Below are 18,697 nucleotides of genomic sequence, written 5' to 3' on the forward strand. Positions count from 1 at the left end.
CCCAGGCTGGTCCAAGAGCACAGCGAGTTGCTGGCAGATCCAGGAACACAATCAAGACCTCCGGACTGCAAAGCTTTAACTGCCAGACAATGTTTCTTCACCGGCGGCTCTCCTTCCTGGAGAACAACCTCCCATAGAGTGGCTGGAGCAGGGCAGGGGGGGAAGCTGCTCTTACAACCCTATCTCGTAAATATATGCAAGGCTATCGGTAACCTGCTTATTTTACAGCCAGGCTCAGTTTCTCAGGGACTGCCTTGCAAGTCTCTCTCCAGTCATTTACAGGCTGTGTCTCACACTTAGTATTCCAGGCTCTGAGTCTCAGGATGGTTTATTTTTTTCTCTTGGAGCCCTTTTATTTTCAAACGTGCCCTTCCACACCACAGCCTACCATCCCGATGGGATTTCCTCCTCCCGCGGAGCAGGAACCGAGGCCGTGCGATCTCCCCAGCGCCCAGCCACGCTCAGTTCCCACCAGAAGCAGCCGTGTTTTTAGAGTCAACAAAAGGCAATGCGTGACTGCCAGCCCCCGGGCTGCTCCACCGCCGTGCCCGGCACAGGCAGCCCCCAGACCTGCCCAGCCTGGCCAGGGCAGAGCACTGCCAGCCCCGGCAGCAGCACGGCGCTGGGGACGAGCTCTCGGGAAGGCAACCTCATCTCCATCTCAGCAACTGTTTAAACCCGTCCCTCTGAGCATGCCAAGAAGGTATTGAACCAGATTTGACCCTAACTTAACCAGTTCAGCACAGAGAATGGCTTACTAATGGAAGATAAAACACTCCAGGTCAAAGATTGATACTGCAGCCACAAATACTGTGGTGGTCAGTGCTTCAAAGAGCCCGAGGAGCCTTAAAGCACGCGGTGCAGGCTGGCGGTGGCGGCAGCTGAGCTGTGACTGCGCTGCCTACTCGTGTGTGCAATTCACACACCAAACAGAACACCCCCAGCGCTCTTTGTCAGGTCACTTACATCCTTATTTACTGCAATTTCTGCTGATTTCTACGGGACGCAGCAAAAAACCCGGGTATTTGTTAGTTCCCAAAAACCGGCAGAAGAGTTAATTTAAAAGGCAAACGGCAAATGGAAGAGGAAGGGAGGATCACCACCTCCTCCTCCCTCCCCCATCTCTAAGAGCTCTTCTTCTGGGAACCCCCACCCAGGAGGGTTCCCACCGCCCCCGAAATGGAGGGTTGGTGGAGGAGGGGGCCTCACAGCCCCTGCCCGCAGCCCCTGCCCGTCCCTCCTGGGCAGCGGGGAAATGCTGAGTGGGGGGCCGCCGGGCTGGCAGGGGGGACACCGGGGTTACCCTTTCCCCTGTGCTCCCCCCCGCCCGGTGCCCGCACCCGCCTCCCCAGCACCTGAACTCACTCCCGGCCGGGCAGGCGTTTGCTTTTCCAGACGCGGCAGGGATGGTGCCTTGATTCCCAGAAACTGCGCGGTGGGAAAGGGCACTTTGCTCTGCCAGCAGCACCGGGAAGCGGGGCTCGGGGGGGGTGCCGGGGAGGGGGTTTGGTTTTGGAGCTGGAGGCCAAGCGGAGCCGAGCGGCCGGGGGTCACCCCGCCCCCGGGACCCGGCGTTTCCCCCGGTAGGACGCGGTTCCCACGCGTGTCTCCCCGCGGCAGCAGCGAGGTACCGGGAACCGGGCGAGAGGCCCCGGCCCCCCCCGCGCCCCTCCGCCCGCAGGTAAATACACAGACCCGCGATGGAGCCTTGCCCGGAGCCAGGGCTCGGCGTGCGGCGGGGATTGACACGTAAGTAGGGCTTTACCTCCCGGGAGGCGGCTATTTCCAGCACAATCCCCGCCCGGGGCCGGGGCGGGCGGCGATGGCGGCAGGGAAGCCGGTTCCCGGGAATTGATGGGGCCGGAGCGCTCCCGCCGCCGCCTCCTCCCACTTTTCTTCTTGCGCTTTTGTGCTCTTCCGGGGATGGGGGGAGCCGCGCCGGGAGCGGGGAAGGACGCGCCAACCTCACCCCCTCTCCACCCCCCACCCCCGACCCGCAACTTCCCGGGGAAAGGGGGCGGCGCGGCCGCTCCCCCCGGAGTTGGGGCAGGGCCCCGCGGCCGCCACCCCCCCCGCCCCGCCCCCCACTCCCGGTAGCACCGCGGCCGCGTGGAGCCCCCCCCGGCCCCGCGCATCTCCCCCCGCTGCCCGGGGCCGCAGCCCCCGCGGGCCGGCGCTTACCTGGAGCGGGGCCTGGAGCCTGGGGGCCTGCGCCAGCCCGGCGGGGCGGAGGGACGGAGGGAGGGGGCCCGGGCTGGCGGAGCTCCGGAGAGGCTGACAACCAGCTGCTGCCCGGGGAGAGGGGCCGGCGCTGCCGAGCGCGTCACTCCCGGCTCCCGGGGGGGGCGAGCGGGGCCCGGCCGCGGGCGGAGGGGGCGGGGGCGGCGGGGGAAGGGGAGCGGGGCGGCGGGGGGCGGGCGCACCGGGCGGGGGGCGGCGGGGAGCCGCGCCTGGAAGAGCACATTGTGGAGGGCCGGGGAGGGCCCTTCCTCCGGGAGGAAGAGACAATGTCCAGGGCTGGGCGCCTGCTGGAGAGCTGCGAGAATGCACGGCCGGCGGCACGGATGGGCACGGATCGGCACGGATGGGCAGGGCTCGGCACGGCCGGGGGGGGCTGCAACCCGCCCGAGCATCCTCCGCTCGGCACGGCCGGGGGGGCTGCAGCCCATCCAGGGACCCTCCGCTCAGTCCGGCTCGGCACAGCACGGGGGGAGGGCTGCAACCCACCCGGCGACACACGGCTGGGGACGGCCCGGTGACCCGGCAGCCCACCGGGGGACACCCGGTTCAGCCCAGCCCCGGGAGCTCCGAGCCGGGCAGTGCTGGGGTATAACCGTGTTGGGGCACCCAAGTTGTGGCCCCCCAGCAGCGAGTCCCTGGGGAGTGGGGTGGGCGCCCTGCAGCCCGTAGCTTGGTGGGTGCAGTGGTGCCCGGGCTCTGTGCTGCCTCCTCTGCTGAAGCCTTTTGTTTCAGGTGGTTGTCCCTGTCGCACTGGGGGACCACAAGAGGACCCTGCTCTGCTCTACCAGCAGCAGCATCACCCGGTGCTGCAGCCTCTGGATGCTGGATCAGCTCCTCAGGGCAGCTCAGTGGCAGCAAGGCTGCCCACCATCCTCAGCCATGCCCCAAACAGTGCCCTGCACAGAGCACCCTGCCACCAGCTCCCCGGGAGGGACAGGAATGCTGTGCCCTGCCTCCTGGTGTGGTGTCCTGGCAATCCCCCAGGATGGTTCCCACTAAGGATGATGTGTCCTGGCTCCCAACATGTTGTCCTGGGCTCCAAGGGCACAAGGCAGGTGGCCTCCCACCCAGTTGGAGATGGCAAGGATGGACACGTGTCCCAGCATCCCCCTCCCCTGCCCATCTCCTGTCTCCTGCTGTTTAATGGTTATTAAGGAATTTTTTTTTTTTTCAAAATAAACCAAGTGTAGTGGGTCGCGTGGCCAGTGCCAGAGCCAGGGATGGGAACTGCCACACTCATGTTTATGGCTTGGTAGTGCGGATGTCCAATTATGATGTTTTCTGCCACTGCCAGGGGACACATGCGGGGGAGGAGGGGCAGCTCGGGAAGATCAAGGCCGGAGGTATCACTTGGTATTGCATTTCCAGCTCCTCCAGGCTGACCCATGGAGCCAGAGCCTGGAGGGCGAGAGCAGAGCCCCGGGGCCTCCTGCAGGAAGCAGCCAGCCGAGAGGGCAGGAGCCCCCAGCTCCACACTCACTTCCAGCTCAATGGCTGCTGCTCCTCCCTGAAGCTAAAATAAAATCCTGACCATTTAAGGTGAACAGGAGACTTGCCGTGGACCTCAGTGGAGCGGGATTTTAACCCCTTCCCACTGCTGGGCTTTGTTTACGCTTTGTCCTCCCTAGACCAGCTTAAAGCCTTTTGGGAGAGCAGGTCCTGATGGGAGCAAGACACCAGCCCCTCTGGAGAGCTTGCAGGGGACACAAACCAGGCAGGGTATGAGTTTGAAGCTCAGTCACTATTCCGTGCTGCCTCACCATGTGGACACTTATTCTATACTAAGTGCCTTTCTGTGGGTTAGGTTAATCCACTTTGGAAATGGATTAACCTAAATTTCACATCGGCAAACTTAGTGTCCAACCCAACAGCCGCATCCACACAGGGAGCCAGGGAGGAACGGGAAGGGAGCAAGTGCTGCTGGGCAGCAGGGGAGGGGCCCTGACCCCCCGGGGGTCACCACCGTTACAAGTGGGGTCATGAGCCCGACAGAACTGCAATTGTTTGTGCCAGCGCCCAGGGTCACGCGGCTGGCAGAAGTGGGGCTCACCGGTGGAAAAGGGGCTGCCTCCCAAAACAGCTGGGGAAGCTCTGGGAAAGCAGCATGCCAAGCTCCTTTCCAGTGGGCCTTTTTTTGGATTCAAATTATCTAGGGGAAAATAACTGGTAATTAGATACAGAATTGGTAATAATAATGTATCAAGTTGTCAGGAACAGGGGTAAGTGCCTTACGGGATTACATGTTAAAAAAACCAACAAAACCATAATAAACCAGTACTGCTGTTATATTATATATAAAATACACATCAAATATATTATTTATAAGTCACTTCCTACCCTCTCTCCTCACAATGTGTTCATTACTTCTGCTCCCTGCAAACCCCTTCACACAGAACTGCCCATGCAGAAAACCTGGGGCTCACAGCCCGGCTGTGCTGCCTGGGCAGGGTCCCATCAGATGCCACCAGTGCCTGAGCTGGGGGTCCCCAGCAGAGCTGTGCCCCAGCCCCATGCAGCTGGGCTTCTCCTGGCATTGCTAACTATGCCCTGAGCTCAGCTGTCATGCTTTCCTAAGGCAAGGCTCTGCAAAAGTACCAGGGCTGCTGTCAAACACAGGAATAAACTACATTTAAGGCACTGTAGGAACTTAATTGAATAGTTGTGTTGCTAAGGAGCACGGGCACAGTGATCTAGTGGTGGGAGCAGGGGACTGCAGGACAGCAGGATCCTGCCATCATGCCAGAGGAGTCACTGACTCATGGACGACCTTGTGCGAGTCACTTGATGTTCTTGTGCCTCTGGAAAGTAGGCTAAATAACAAATGGGACCTCCTGCATCGGGTCCTCTGTGACCATCAAAGCCTACTGGGTAATGAGCATTAAGACACAAATCTCTTGGGGCAAGGCCATGAGGAAAGGGGGGCAAGAGGGAGGGGGCTGCTGAGGAGCTGCTGGAGGAGGGCCCCATTCCCATGGTTTGAGGGAGATACAGGACTCTTACCAACAACATATTTTAACTTATCTGCCATCCAGAGCAAAGAAAAAAAAAAAAAAAGGAGAGCAAAGATTTGGGAACCTTTCTTATCAACCGGATTTGTTGTGGGCTGAGCTGTGTTCCCACTGCCCCTTGGTCGCTCCTTCTGCACAAGCAGCAGTTGTTGGCATCTGGCATATGCATCAATAAAAGGGCTTTTTTCCCCAGGAGCCAAGACCAAGAGATGGAAAGGAAATACAGCTCCATACTTCATGGGATGCACCAGTCACTGCCAAGGAAAAGAGCAAGAAAAGAGCTGCTTCTGTGGATGGGATCTGCCTTCCTCTGGAGTACAGGGAATGGGTGTTTGAGGGGACGGGTCAATCACGGTTAAATATCCCCTAATGTTTCTTGCCAAAGCCTGAGCCCACAGCACCAGCAGGGATGTCTGCATTGTGCTATGTGCTGAGGACAACCCCCACAGCTCATCTCTTGGCCAACCACATCAGAATCGAGTCAGCATAAACAGAACCACCACCAAGCCCAGTTTTGGCCACTCTCAAGCCATACTGCACTTTTCAGAACGAGTCTTTGCGAGTACAGCTGACTCCCCGGAGATCCTCACACCTCTTTTGCACACACAAGGCTGGTGATAGGGGTCCTAAGAGCCTGTTCAACAAGGCAAGGTGCAAACCTGCCTGCACAGGTTTAACAGCAACGGGAACAGAAGCAAAAACACAATTCAAGGTTAAAAAGCTGAACCACACAGCTTCATCTTCTGTAATAACGGAAATCATTAATAATAGTTCGCGCTCTCAAAGTAGTTGCCATCCAGGCTCTTGAAGAGCTTTATTAGTGAGCAAGACCTCAGAAGTCTCTCTAAGGTATTATCCCCTTTTTAAAGGGAGAAGGCAATTAAGAAACAGCCATTTGTGTGACTTGATCAAAGTCAACATACAGCACGTCAGCACCTGAGCTTGGGAGATGATGCAGAAAACCTCCCCAGAGCCAAGCCTGCCACGTGTACAGGGCAAATTAAACTGGATCCAGAAGACTATTCCATGGACATTAAATGGTTTCCTCAGTGTGGTACAGGTCTTTACATCTCCCCTGGGAACATTTCCTAGCCCCACTTTACAGGACCTGAACCAAAACTTTGTTTCCAGCTCTACTGGGAACAGATGCTTTGGACACTGGTTATTGCGCAGGGAATGGGACGCATCTCTCCCCACTAAATCAGGGAGATATTTGGAAGAAATTGTGCATTACAGACAGATACTGTGGTTTCCGGCCTTCTTCACTCATCATTCCCAGAAACAGGCTCCAGCAGCTCAGCTTTGGTAGGCTGCTCGGACTGCACCAGCCCTCACCAGCACAACCACCACAGCTCCACCAAGAATGAGAGGAGCTTCCACAGCTACTTCTCCAGGACCCTAGTTAAGTGCACAGTGTCACAGGGGTGGGAACACAGAGTGGGAAAGTGACCAGCTTCTCTTACCAGTGCACAGCACCCAGTGAGGAAAATGGACCAGACCAACCACACATGGCAACTAAACACACCCGAGCAGTCCCGGAGGAGGAATTGCGAGTAATGTCACTGGAATCAGGCCACGCCACCTCTTTTCTTACAGAAAATAACATGATTTTCCCCAAAAACCACAGAGGCAGGGCCTGGCATCACACCTTATTTGAAAGGAAGAGTGGTGGTGGCAGGATTTAATCCAGCCAGCCCAAACTGGGGTCTCAAAATGTGTCTGTTGCATCAAGCTTTGCCTGCAGGAGCACAAAGCTCACCCGTAGCACAGCTGTGCCAGGAACAGACTGACAGACCAACACAAGGGGCAGGGAAAGCTCTGAAGCTTTACTAGCTGGGAACATCAGAGTTAATGCCAATAACAAAAATGAGTTGACCTTCACTGAAAGCAAGCCATTCATACCAGTCTGAAACCAGGCTAAGTGGTTTGATCATCTGACCTCCAGCATCTCATGAGCCATTAAGGCCAAGGATGGAACCACCTCTGCCAGCAAGGAGAGCTGTTATGACGGCCCAACCTGCCTCCCAGCTTCTCCTGCACAAAGCCTCTCATTTAGGACAGAATTTCAACTGATCACCCCAAGCCCACCTCTGCCAGCAGCTTTGCCCCCACTACAGGGCTGTGCTGGTGTGTCTACTGCAGGGATTAAATCTGTGTTCCAAGGTGCTACAGTCATGGTGCCACACTGTGCCTACAGGCAATATTCCCTTCTCTTCTGTGTGCAAGGGTGTGTGGAGAGAACTTTTCTAGTGCTCCAAAGTGTCTTAAAAATGAACAGCAGGAAACAAAGATCTTCCCAAGCCAAGGAAAGGCCTCTTGAATGAGAGTTCTCTTGTCAAATTGATTTAGAGATATTTATTCATGGAGATGTTTAACACCCTCTTTAATGGATTGGGAAGTACCTTATCATTCTCATGTGATGCAAACGTCTCATCCCACTTCCTTCCAAACACTGGTGGCATACTGCTGCCCTCCCTGCACAGCCATGGACACAGGGCTTCTTTGGGATGCTTTCAGTAAGCACTCGGATAAATCCAGCTCCCGGATCTCACCCAGCAGCTGCCAGCTCTGCCAGATTTGGTTCTGGACTAAGTAAAACGAGCTGACTGCAATTCTGAAGAGTGAACTTACAGACTGAAACCCAGTGTGTCCTCTTGTGCAGCCGCTCACTCCCCTCCCTGCCTCTGCTGCCTCCCTCCCCTCTGCCAGTTCTGCACCCCCAAGATTAGCCTGGAGAAGACCTGAAGCAAAAGGAAGCAAGTGAGCCACCAGGGGAAGGTGCATTTTAGCTGTTCTGGTAACACCAGAGCCTTCTGAGACACCAAAGTAAGCAAGAACAGTGAGGAAGGAGCAGGGAGAAAGGAGAGTGGAAGGAGCAGGGCTTAATGTTGCAAACCAGCCTCTGGGCATGAGGCTCCAAAATCCTGGAGGCTGGATCCTCCCCAGCATCAGAGGAAGCCAACTCCTTGTATATCTCTGGGATGTGAACCTCTTCCTCCCCCTTCCAGGACTACCCTGCTGCCTGGGTTAAAACACTGCTGAAATGATGTTTTGAAAACCACTTCACATCAGGCACTGTCACATGCTCCAGGTTTACAGGGAAATCACTGGGTGGATGGAGTGCGTGAAGGAGCAGGACAAGGCTCTGTCCCTCTCAAACACTCATAAGTCTGTGTAGCAAAGCCATAGCAACAGGAAAAATGCTCCTGTTATTTCCCATCCAAGAGCAGCTCCTGCCATTCACTGATTGCATGACCCTCTGTCAGCAGGCATTGAACCAACCTTTCAAAACGTTCCTGTATCATTTAAACCTGGTTACTCGGCCCTGGACTGTGTCTGCCAAGGCTGCAGCAACATCTCTAGAGCAGAGAGCGAGCCTGGCATTTCAGTGCTGGGATTTGTTCTGTTAACATCTTCATGTTCCAGCAGCCACCAGTGGAAATCACACCCAGCAGAGTGGCATGGAAAATAAACCCAAGGCTGAGACCAAATAAGGCAGAAAAGATTGAAAAAATGACAGCAGTAAACTCAATAAACTCAAATAACCAATAATTTTAAAATGCTAATATTTAGTATTTGAAAATGAGGTGGAAGGATCATTACAGATAAATATAAAATATTTTCTTTTCATTCCCTTCTACTGCTAGATTGGAAAGGTCAGAAGTTCAGAGATGCTTCAGTGCCTCAGCATATACCCTGAAACGTGGCCAATTTGGTGCTCCGTGGACAGGGCAAGGGGCTGATTGTTCTCACACATGTGAGAACTGGTATGAAACAGGAACTCACACCCAGAAGCTCCTGCATCTTCTACTGAACCCAATTTAAGCAACATAGGTCACAGTTATTTTCTATCAGGCCAGAATAAATGTACTAACTCCAAGAAATATACAGAGATATATCCTGTAGAAATTCTTCATTTTGTGAGCAACCGTGTAAAGTGCTCCTCCTCTGGTCTTTGCCCCTAAGCAGAGATAAAATATTTTCTCCAAGGTTCTTCTGGCTGTGCTTCCTTCTGGAGACACTGCTGCCCTAATACTGATGTGCTTAACAGCACCAATAAATTACAGTTACATGCACACTTTTTTTTTTTTTCCCCCTGAATAATGAATTTAAAAGGCCACTTTGGCATAAATTCAGTCATTGTTACCCCAAGTGAAGCAAGTTCCTCCCGGTGCTGCTGCACACAAATAATTGCTTTTGGCAAGAGCCAGGTAGAACACAAGTCTGCTGCTTAATTTACGTCCATTCTCACCACCCAGCACTGGTGAGAGCAGGGCAGCTGCAGCAGGACACTCCTTCTCCCAGTATGTCTGCCTCAGTTTCCCTCTGCTGCAAGGCACAGCCATGCCCAGCTAGAAAGGAGCCAACATCACTTTGCAGACCTTACCATATGAAAACCACACAGCCTGTATTTGTGTGGTGCATCAAGCTCAAACAGCAGGTTGCGTTCTCTCCCCGTTTCACATTTCTAGCAAAGTCAGGATTATTTCTATCACCTTCAGGGGACTTTGGCAGTTACTCAACATCTGGAATGCCAACAGCAGCAGCTCCTGGACCTAAAAACTCCCTTGCAGCAGCCCATGTCCCACAGCCCACGCTTCCCAAAACCTGCCTGGATCATCCAGGAAAAAAAAGGATGGTCCTGTCATGTTTCCAGTGCAAAGTCTGAAGAAGGAAAAATAGGAAGGGAATGCCTGCTGGAGGGAACCAAAGCCCAGAATTTATCTCGTTACACGCAATAGGAAATGACACGTGATGGAGCACGTTCTGAGCTGGCAGCTCCTGGCTTCATTCTGTTTTTCCTCTCTCCCTTCCCACTTCAGCATTAGCAGCTCAGGTCCAGCCACCTGCCTTCTGAACATGGCATTTAATTCCCCCAAGGGAGCCGGGGAGTGTCCCGAACCCTGGAATGGGCAGGACCCAGGTCCCACTGGATGTTCTCCAGCTCCAACCACCTGTATCCCCTCCAGACTGTTGTTACCTCCAGGTCGAAGGCAAAGCCTTAATGCTCCTGAAGCCTGAGCAATAAGACTGTAATTTGTTGTTTTGCTCTCAGGAATCAGTTTCACTAACACACTGAGCAGCAAGTTTTCCTTCTTCCAAAGCGTTTTTTTCCCTTGGCTGCTGCAGTTTGCAAAGCTCAAAGAGCTGCTGCAGCTGATGAGAGTTGAGGAGAAGACAGACTCTGGAGGCAGGGAATAACATCAAGCCGTTTGATTTATGATCTAAACCAACAAACTGCTGGTTGCCTCAGCTGGTCCCTTTTCTGCTCCTGTATGACATGTGCTTCTGCTCTGCTCTCAGCGAGCTCCAGGAGTGCCCGTGCCAGCAGCACGTGCTGTGTCTGTCTGTCTGTCCAGGGACAGCCCCAGCACCAACTGCGAAACCAAATTTCAGGGTATAAACTTCTCAGATCTCTAAATTACTAAGTCCAAAATAAGCACCCCTAAAGGTGCAGCTTCAAAACTCCAGATTCAGTACTGGAATCAGCTTCTGGGGTATGTTTTGTTACGGAAATAAGATCAAACTGGAAGTCCTGTTTTGCACCTGTAGAAGCTGGGAACAGGACTTCAGTGAAGCTTCATAACACACTTCTCTTGAACAGAGCCTTGGAGCCAAGAGGAATTGCTAGAAAATGCATAAATAGCAACTAGACAAAACTCTCCAACTGTCCATTTGTTCACATCAAACAACTTGAAAGAACCTGTCAAATGCTGAAAAGCAGCATTAGCTTTTGTGGCCCACTCAACCCCCAGCTCTGGTGAGGAGCACGTTGGCACCACAGGTATAGACCAGGCTGGGGCTGCAGCCCCAAGGCCTCTGCTCAGAGCCACCTCGAGAGCCAGCACATGTTGGGCACAAGCCAAAGGTGGTTATAGGATGTCCCCTGTCCATCCTATTTATCCAAAAGTGGTCCCAGAGCAGCCATCAGATGCTGCAAAGGGGCACATCCAGCCACTCCATGTCTGCAACCCAGACAAACTCAGTCCAGGACAGTTCAGCTCAGCCCAGTACAGCCCAGTTCTGCCCAGCACCACTGCAGGGACTCAGGATCTCTCCAGCTCCTGGCAGCAAACCCACATCTGGCATTCTACACCCTGGCCATGGATGCTCCAGCCCATGTTCCTTTAGGGTACTGGCAGATAAAAGGACCCACTGGGTGCAACTTCACAGCTGAAGCTCTCAACCATGTTTTCAACTTCTGCACATTTCAAACTCCTTCCTCTTTCCACCTGGCACTAATGTAGAAGATCAGACTGAGGTTTCAGTGTCCTGGACAGAAAATCCAGCACCAGCTTCCAGTGCAGACTGTGGGGAGCAAGTAAAACACATGTCTCTTTTTATAGACTGTTTCCATGGTGCACAGAGGTTCCCATGGCTAATTCTGCAGCTGCAGAACCTCAGAAGATTGCACAGCCTGGGTATAATGCTGTGGCAGTCTGCCCCATCCATTCCCAAAACAAAATCCAGTGGCTTAACGCTCTCATCAAACAGCAGAGCCTTCTCCCACGTGGACACAAGTACAGAGCGGCTGTGGCTGAAAGGCCTCAAGCTGCCCAGCAATTTAAGCAAGCACCAGAGCAGATAAAGCATGGGACCCCACCTGCTAAAGCTCCCAGGCAATTAAGAGGAAGTCAAGGAACAAATTCCTATTCACCACATTTACTTTAAAGACAGGTTCTTAGAAGAACTGTACATCTGAAGAACAAGCAGACTGCTGTAACAGTAACTGCACCAGCTCCTCACCACAGATGAGACCCGGGAGCCACCTGTTTGCTCGCTCAGAACCTGTGGAAGCAGCACTGCCCTCCCTGCTGTGTGTGGGCAGAGCCCAGCCTGCCTGGACACACCAGCCATTTCCAAAAGCATCCTCCAAAATCCAAGGTGCCAAGCCCCAGTCCTCCCCTTCACCCGCAGCGCGACTCACCTGGTCCTGGGAATTCATCACCCGCAGCTTCATTTGCTTCAGGTAGGTAGAGGTGAGAGGCATGTTGTAGTCAATGATCCCAGAGACCAAAGAGGAAGGCGGTTCACTCTCTGGAGAAGTGAGAAGAAACTTCATTTAGAACAAGGCTGGGAGGCACAAAGCCACGATGTGTCCTCATCATCACTAAACATGTACTTAGAGGCAGGTAAGATCCCGAGCGAGAGCGGGTGCCTGCTGAGCAAAGGCTCCTGGAAGAACACGACCCCACCAAGAACATAATTACAGGACAGATGTTGTTTTGGAGAGAAAAAAAAAAAAAAAAAACAAACACAAAAACCACCACATTGCTGTCATCTGCAGAAAAGACTTCAGATAGCAGAGAATTTTTCAGTCTCCCACACCAGGCTGCAGCAGGGAGGGAACCGAGCCCTCCCGATGCCTCAGAAGCACTTCCATGCAAAGGGGATTTCTGCAGAGGTTGATGAACAAGAAGGTACCTGCAGCCTCCTTCAGCATTGCAAAGTCTCACCAATTCTGATGGGATTCCCTCAGGTAGGAGCTAACATTAAGGCAAATTATTCAGTATCTCTCTATCTGGTGATGAAGATTATTTTTAACACCCTGATTAAAACACAAATTTAATTTAAAAAATCTTTAATTGAAATTGTTCCTGTTGATACCTCTGGCTGCATCACATTGAGCTTGAGAGATCACTCTGGATTCATAGGGCTAGTGAGGCTGAACAGAACCAGCTCAGCACCCTCAGATGGGGAGGAAGATGATCGTTGGTGCCCAGATTCTGCCTGAAACCATCCAGATGTAAATCTGGAATAATCCCATTAGCAGCCACAAATTTACTGTGAATTTGTGCAACTGCAACAGATAAGAGCTTGAGCCTAAGAAACCAAAACCTTTTTTCTTTTCAAGCTAACTGGAAAAGAAAGAACACCTTTGTTTCAAAAGGCCTGGAGGACTCCATGGGAACAATCCTCATCTCCTGCATCACGGGATGGGGGCTACTGGAATCCTCTTGCTCACTTTTCAAAAAGTTATCACATGTCCCATGTGTTGGACACGCAGATGGAACAGGCAGAAAGGTTTAAAGTAAAATGGTTTTGATCCAGTGGAGTTATACAAGTGTGGAATTAGGAATTAGTCCCAACACTGTAAAGAGATCCCAGCAAAGTCCAGTGATGTTCAAAGTTTCCCATGAGCAAGACAATTTGCCTTTACGATTTCTGTGGGGTTTGATGCAGATACATCCAATTAGGGATTGTTGTGATCACAAATTAAGTGTTTGTTTAATGGACAAGAGAAGTCAGAAGAGATGGGAATGACTCAATTTTTTTCATCTTACCGAGTTAAACTTCATCTCCATATGCTTGTACCCATGTCTGCATCTACCTACACCCAGGTATTTCTGCTATGGTCCCCATGGTTTTTTAGGTGATTTGCTCCCGATAAATTCCTGAATATGGATCTGTGAAATCAGACACTCTTCCCCAGTAAAAGTTACCTTATCTAATCTACTCTCTACATTTTCACAGGTACTTAGTGACTATTTAGGTACTATTCAGAGCAGGAAGGCATTTCTGTTCTTCCAGTCCCGGTGGGTAAGAAGCAGGAATTTTTACCTGTGGGATCCTTTGTCTTCCTGTTTGATTTAAGAGAATTGCTCAGGGGGAAGCTTTATGAAAATAATCAGTGACTGATACTAATTTGTGCATTTGCTCAGGACAGGCAGCTCTCAGCCCCCATCAGTTTTCACAGCCAGGCCTGCTCTGGGGAGGATCCTCAGCACCCCTTGGGTGTTCTGAGCTGCCTCTGAGCCAGACTGGGTCACTGGGGAGACACAGGGATGGTGGGTGGGCAGGAGAGAGCCCTGAAGGACAGCTCAGCTAGTGCCACGTTTCTAGCAACGTTCTGGTTTGGGTCAAACCAACATTCCACATCAGGCCCCCAGCCAGCAGAGTGGGAAGTGCTGCAGTGAGGGAGCTTAGGCTAACAAAAGTCACATAGCATTATTTGGGAGAGTTTATAAGAAAATATAACAAGTACAAGCATCACATAATCCACTCAAACAGAACCTCTGGGCTGTCCCTAGCTCTGCTCCTAGCAGCAAACAGGCAGAAATCAGTATTTAATACTATAATTTTTCTATTGCTGGGTCCTTCATTCATTTCACTCTGTTTCTCTGCCTGATAAAAGCTGCCAAAAACCCCACACAAACACCAACTTTAACCATTGACTCTGGAAGAAGACCTGGTGCCATCTTAGACATCACTGGTACCTTTTAAGCCAAGGAGCTGCAGTTGGTTCCATCTACAAAGGAACCATAACGAGCAACCACCCCAACGGGCACACTAATTGGCTGCACACGTGGGCATAATGAAACTTTGATTACCAAAACACTTCCTGTTATCAAAACAGGATCATGGGGTGCATATCTATTAATTACTACAAATTACTTCTTTATCAGAAACTTCAGCTATTCAGACATACTCATGGTCTTTCACTACAAAATTAACCATCTAAAGGAAAAAATGTAGGTCATGGGATTTTTTTCTCAGAAATTACCATTTCCACCCATATATGATATGGGGCTGATTGCAGAGTTATCTGCAATATTTTCTACCCAAGCTTGGTTTGGTTGCACTAGGGAAGCTCAGGCACAAAGCCATCCTGCCTCTGCTCTCTAACTGAAAACAGCAACAGACAAACGAGATCTAAGCAATTCCTTCAGCTTTGCTAGAAAAATGCATGAAAAATAACAGAGGTGAGGATAAAGCATTAGGTTAGAAAGTGTCTCATGGGCAGGGCAGCATCCTGACAGCTCTAGGGATACCACACTGGTACAAAACGCTGTGTCAGCTCTGCTGGCAGAATTAATTTGCCTTTACCTTTGGGCTCCAGGCCGTTGGAATTGAAGTGCATCCTCTTCTGGCACTCGGTGCAGCTCATCAGGAACCTGGTCACAGCTTCCCTCGGGAGAAAAGCATAAGTCTCTGCAATCTGGGGAAACAAGGAGAGGGGTTTATGTCCTGGGAGGGGGGGAAATGCCTAAAGAGCTGGGAGGTGGGTGGGTAACACCTGGGCACCCTCCCACCTCACCCACCCAGCCCAGCCAGGAATATCAATGACTCACAGCAACACACCCTTCCCTTCAGCCTGGTCATGGGATCCCTGATCCCCTCCCTCTGGAGCTACTGTTAATGCAGGAACGTTTTGGGAGGATAATTGGTTTGTCAGAAAGGCATTGGGATGCAAATGAACAGACCTTCGGACTGCCTGCATAGCCACTCCTTCCCAAAAACTCCTTTTCATTCCCTCTCGGAGTCTGGGAAGCTACAATCAGATGGGAAAGGAAGGTCTCGTCAGCTCTGTTTGCATTGTTAATTACCCTCACACCAGTAACCTGAAGAATCCATTAATCTTTTGTAAGGGCAGGTCACTTTTTCCCACAATGACAATCAATTACTGTTAATAATATTTTGCACTTCTGTGACATATTTTATCTAGGGAATTGAAAACATTTTTACAAACAGCAATGAATTACGTCTTCTGAACCTTTGTGAGATATTTGTATTTTACAGATTAGGAAAAGCTAAGGATAAATATTTAAAATTTAGATGCCTGAAGTTAAACACTATATCAAGACCTAAAGACCCCCAGAAGGTGCCTGGCTATCTCAGAGTCTTGTTACCCAGCAGCAATTTTACAGCATTACTAAAGATCAAGTCTAGGTTATTTGGAGAAGGAACAAGACAATTTTAATGCAGATTTATTTAAGGCTATAAGAGACCATCAAATCATGAAGTCTGACCTTCTGTGCAGCACAAGCCAGGGAACTTCACCCAAGTTCTCCTGCAGCCCGGTAGCCTGTGGTTTAGCCTAAAACATTTTCCAGGAAGACATCTGGTCTTAATTGGAAGACATTAAGAGGTGGAGAGCCCACCTCTTACTTTGGGGCTGGTTCCTACAGTTAATCACCCATCCTGTTTGGTCTAAGTGACTCGTCCTGGCCTGGCGGTTCCCAAACCAGGGGCCACGACCCCAACAGGGGTCACAGCACTTACAAGTGGGGTCATAGAGCAGACAGAAATGCAATTGTTTGTGCCAGTCCTCGGGGCTGAAACCCAGCAGAAGTGGGGCTCAGAATGGGAAGCAGGGCTGCAACCAGACACCCCACCAGCCAGGGCTGGTGATGGGCCAAGCCAGGAGGGCAGCCCAGGATATCCTGATCCCCCTCCCCTGGGCAGTGGGCGTCACCCTCCCATCATATTTTGTTAACAAAAATTTAAAATACCTAAATTCCAAGCCGTTTTTTTTTCCTTCCTCCAGGAAGGGCTAATTCTTAAGCTTGGAATAAAATAATGTCCTAGAAGAAGTGCAATGGGGCAGAGGGTTTCCTTGCTAAAGCAGCCCCGTGACCCACGTTGCAGTGGGAGGGAGAGACATTTATCTCCACTGAGCGGCAGCAGAGCCCGAGGATTTACACGCACGCTAATGCCAGATGGGTGGAAAGTTCAGGCAGGGACCTTGTCCCAGCCCTTCAAATGGAGGATACAGCTCCTGGTCCTCGTGGGATTCTCCTCCTACTCTGTGACAGCCCCATCGAGCTCTGCTGTGACTGATCGGGTGCCCAGCTCAGCCTTTGCCTCTGTGCTGGATTTATCACTGCACCAGGGAGTCCCCCAGAAACACGGGAATTAGGGCTCTGAAAATTGCTGGTGGCAAATGTGGCACTGGGGTGTGGGCAGGGAACAGCCCCCCGTGCTGCCCCCGGGGCTCAGCCCCGTTCCCTGCCTCTGTTGCTCCCACAAGCCCGTGGTCTCTGCTGCAAATGTTCAGCTAATTTTAGTGATACCGTTGTTATTTCTCAGCTGATTTGATGCTCTGCAGAGCAGACAGCTTCCTTGATGAGTTATCTCCCATCCCAACTCCCTTTCTGATTGCCTCCCTCCGGAGGTCAGGGACAAGGGCAAACTCTCCAGTGCCTCTAATCAGAAACGGTGGGGAAAGGGAGAGGCAGAGGCAAGGGGGGGACACACTGACACCTCCCAAGCTGACCACCCGGCAGTGTCCCTTTGTGTGCCCGAGCCACGGCGCAGGGGACACTCTGCAGCATTTCACCTTCCAGAGCTGGCTGCAAAGACACTCCGGGGAGACGGGGCATGAGGGAGGCCAGCCAGCCCAGCCAGCGTCCTGCCAGGTCAGGAGGGGATACAGGCTGCTAATGTGATGATCTCAGCTCAAGAGGGAGACGGAGGGGTGGAGCGTGAAGCTCTGACTGCTGCGAGCAGGCCTGGGAAAACAGACGGATCCAGGCTGCTCCCCCGAGGCTGTGCAGGGCACAGATTAGGCCTCCAGAGAGATGAATTGAAGGAATTAGGGGAGGGTCGGGGTGGTCTGCCAGGGAAATGAGCGGAAAGTTTTTGAACTGTGGTCATGCTGGTGGGGCTACCCGCCCCCCCGGTGATAAAGAGGTCACTTGCCCCTGGCTGGGGAGGGTCAGCTCTGCCGCGGGGGCCGGAGCTGAGCACGGAGCGATGCCATGAGCAGCGAGCACACAGCCCGGCTCCCCGGGGGGCTGAGGGCACCGGGCTGCCCCCCCGCACGCAGAGCTACTGCTGGGCTGTGGACATAAGAGCTACTGCTGGGCTGGGGACAGAGCAGGCAGGACAGACTCCACCCCTGAGCCGGCTCTGGCAGCGCACCCAGCCCTGCATAATCTCAGGCATCATCGCGGAGAGCAGGGCAGCCCGCACAGACCTCTCCGAGATGATGTATACACCAGAGGCACAAGCTGCCAGCCAGCCACTGCTGTCTCTAAGCGACCTGGTCCTTAGGGCTGTGGGATTCAGGGGAGTAGCTCTGGTTTGGGCAGTAAATTCAGCTCCTCTTGTAAAAGGAGAGCCCAAATGTTTGCATCGAAGGGTCGTGCAGAGTCAGGAGAAACAGCAAGCTCCCTGGAGAAGCACACTTCAAGCTAAATTATTCCTGACCTAACTAGAGTGGTTTCAGGATGGATAGAGCTGGTTCTCAGCATCCATGGAGCACCTCATGAGGCTTAGCTCCGTGTCTGCCTCCATTTTGTAACAGAGCAAACCCAGGATGGGCTGGTGAGAGCATCCAGCTGACGAGGAAGAGGGGCGGGCTCCAGCTGTGCCCCAGTCCCCTTTCTGGCTGCTTCTGCCCTTCAAGGTCCACACAGGACATTTCCCTCCAGCCAAGGAAGACAGGGAGGCAGATGGCACAGAGCCGGGTGCTCAGGGGACTGGGTAAACATCCCCTCACCCATCGGTACTGAGCATTTCTCTTTTTCTTGTTCTTTTTTTTTTCCCCCCAGACATGTCGAGCTCTCTTGATATGATTCACTCGGGTCTTTCCTCCCCGGGCAGCCGTCCGGCCGCGCTGCCGCTGCAGCCCCGCTTCCCCGTCCCCCCAGCACAGCTGCTGTGCCTGAGCACGCCTCCTGCCTCACGCCTCCCCGCACAGGCAAACAGGACCCTCCTTCGCC

General features: G+C 52.5%; 1 protein-coding gene across 3 annotated transcripts in view; it reads right to left on the reverse strand.

The window, feature by feature from the left end:
• Positions 1-18,697, reverse strand: part of NOL4L (nucleolar protein 4 like) — a 57,126-nt gene that overhangs the window by 21,012 nt on the left and 17,417 nt on the right. The window contains exons 3-4 of one of the 3 annotated variants that reach the window (XM_051633276.1): positions 15,078-15,189; positions 12,178-12,287 (exon numbers count right to left, since the gene is read on the reverse strand). In XM_051633276.1, the coding sequence (XP_051489236.1) occupies positions 12,178-12,287; positions 15,078-15,189 (222 nt within the window). Of the gene's footprint in view, positions 1-1,765; positions 1,790-2,181; positions 2,263-12,177; positions 12,288-15,077; positions 15,190-18,697 lie in introns of those variants that run through there. The other 2 variants (XM_051633277.1, XM_051633278.1) reach the window with 2 other exon arrangements.

Source organism: Apus apus, chromosome 15 (genome assembly GCF_020740795.1).
Source record: "Apus apus isolate bApuApu2 chromosome 15, bApuApu2.pri.cur, whole genome shotgun sequence".
Lineage (NCBI taxonomy): Eukaryota > Metazoa > Chordata > Aves > Apodiformes > Apodidae > Apus > Apus apus.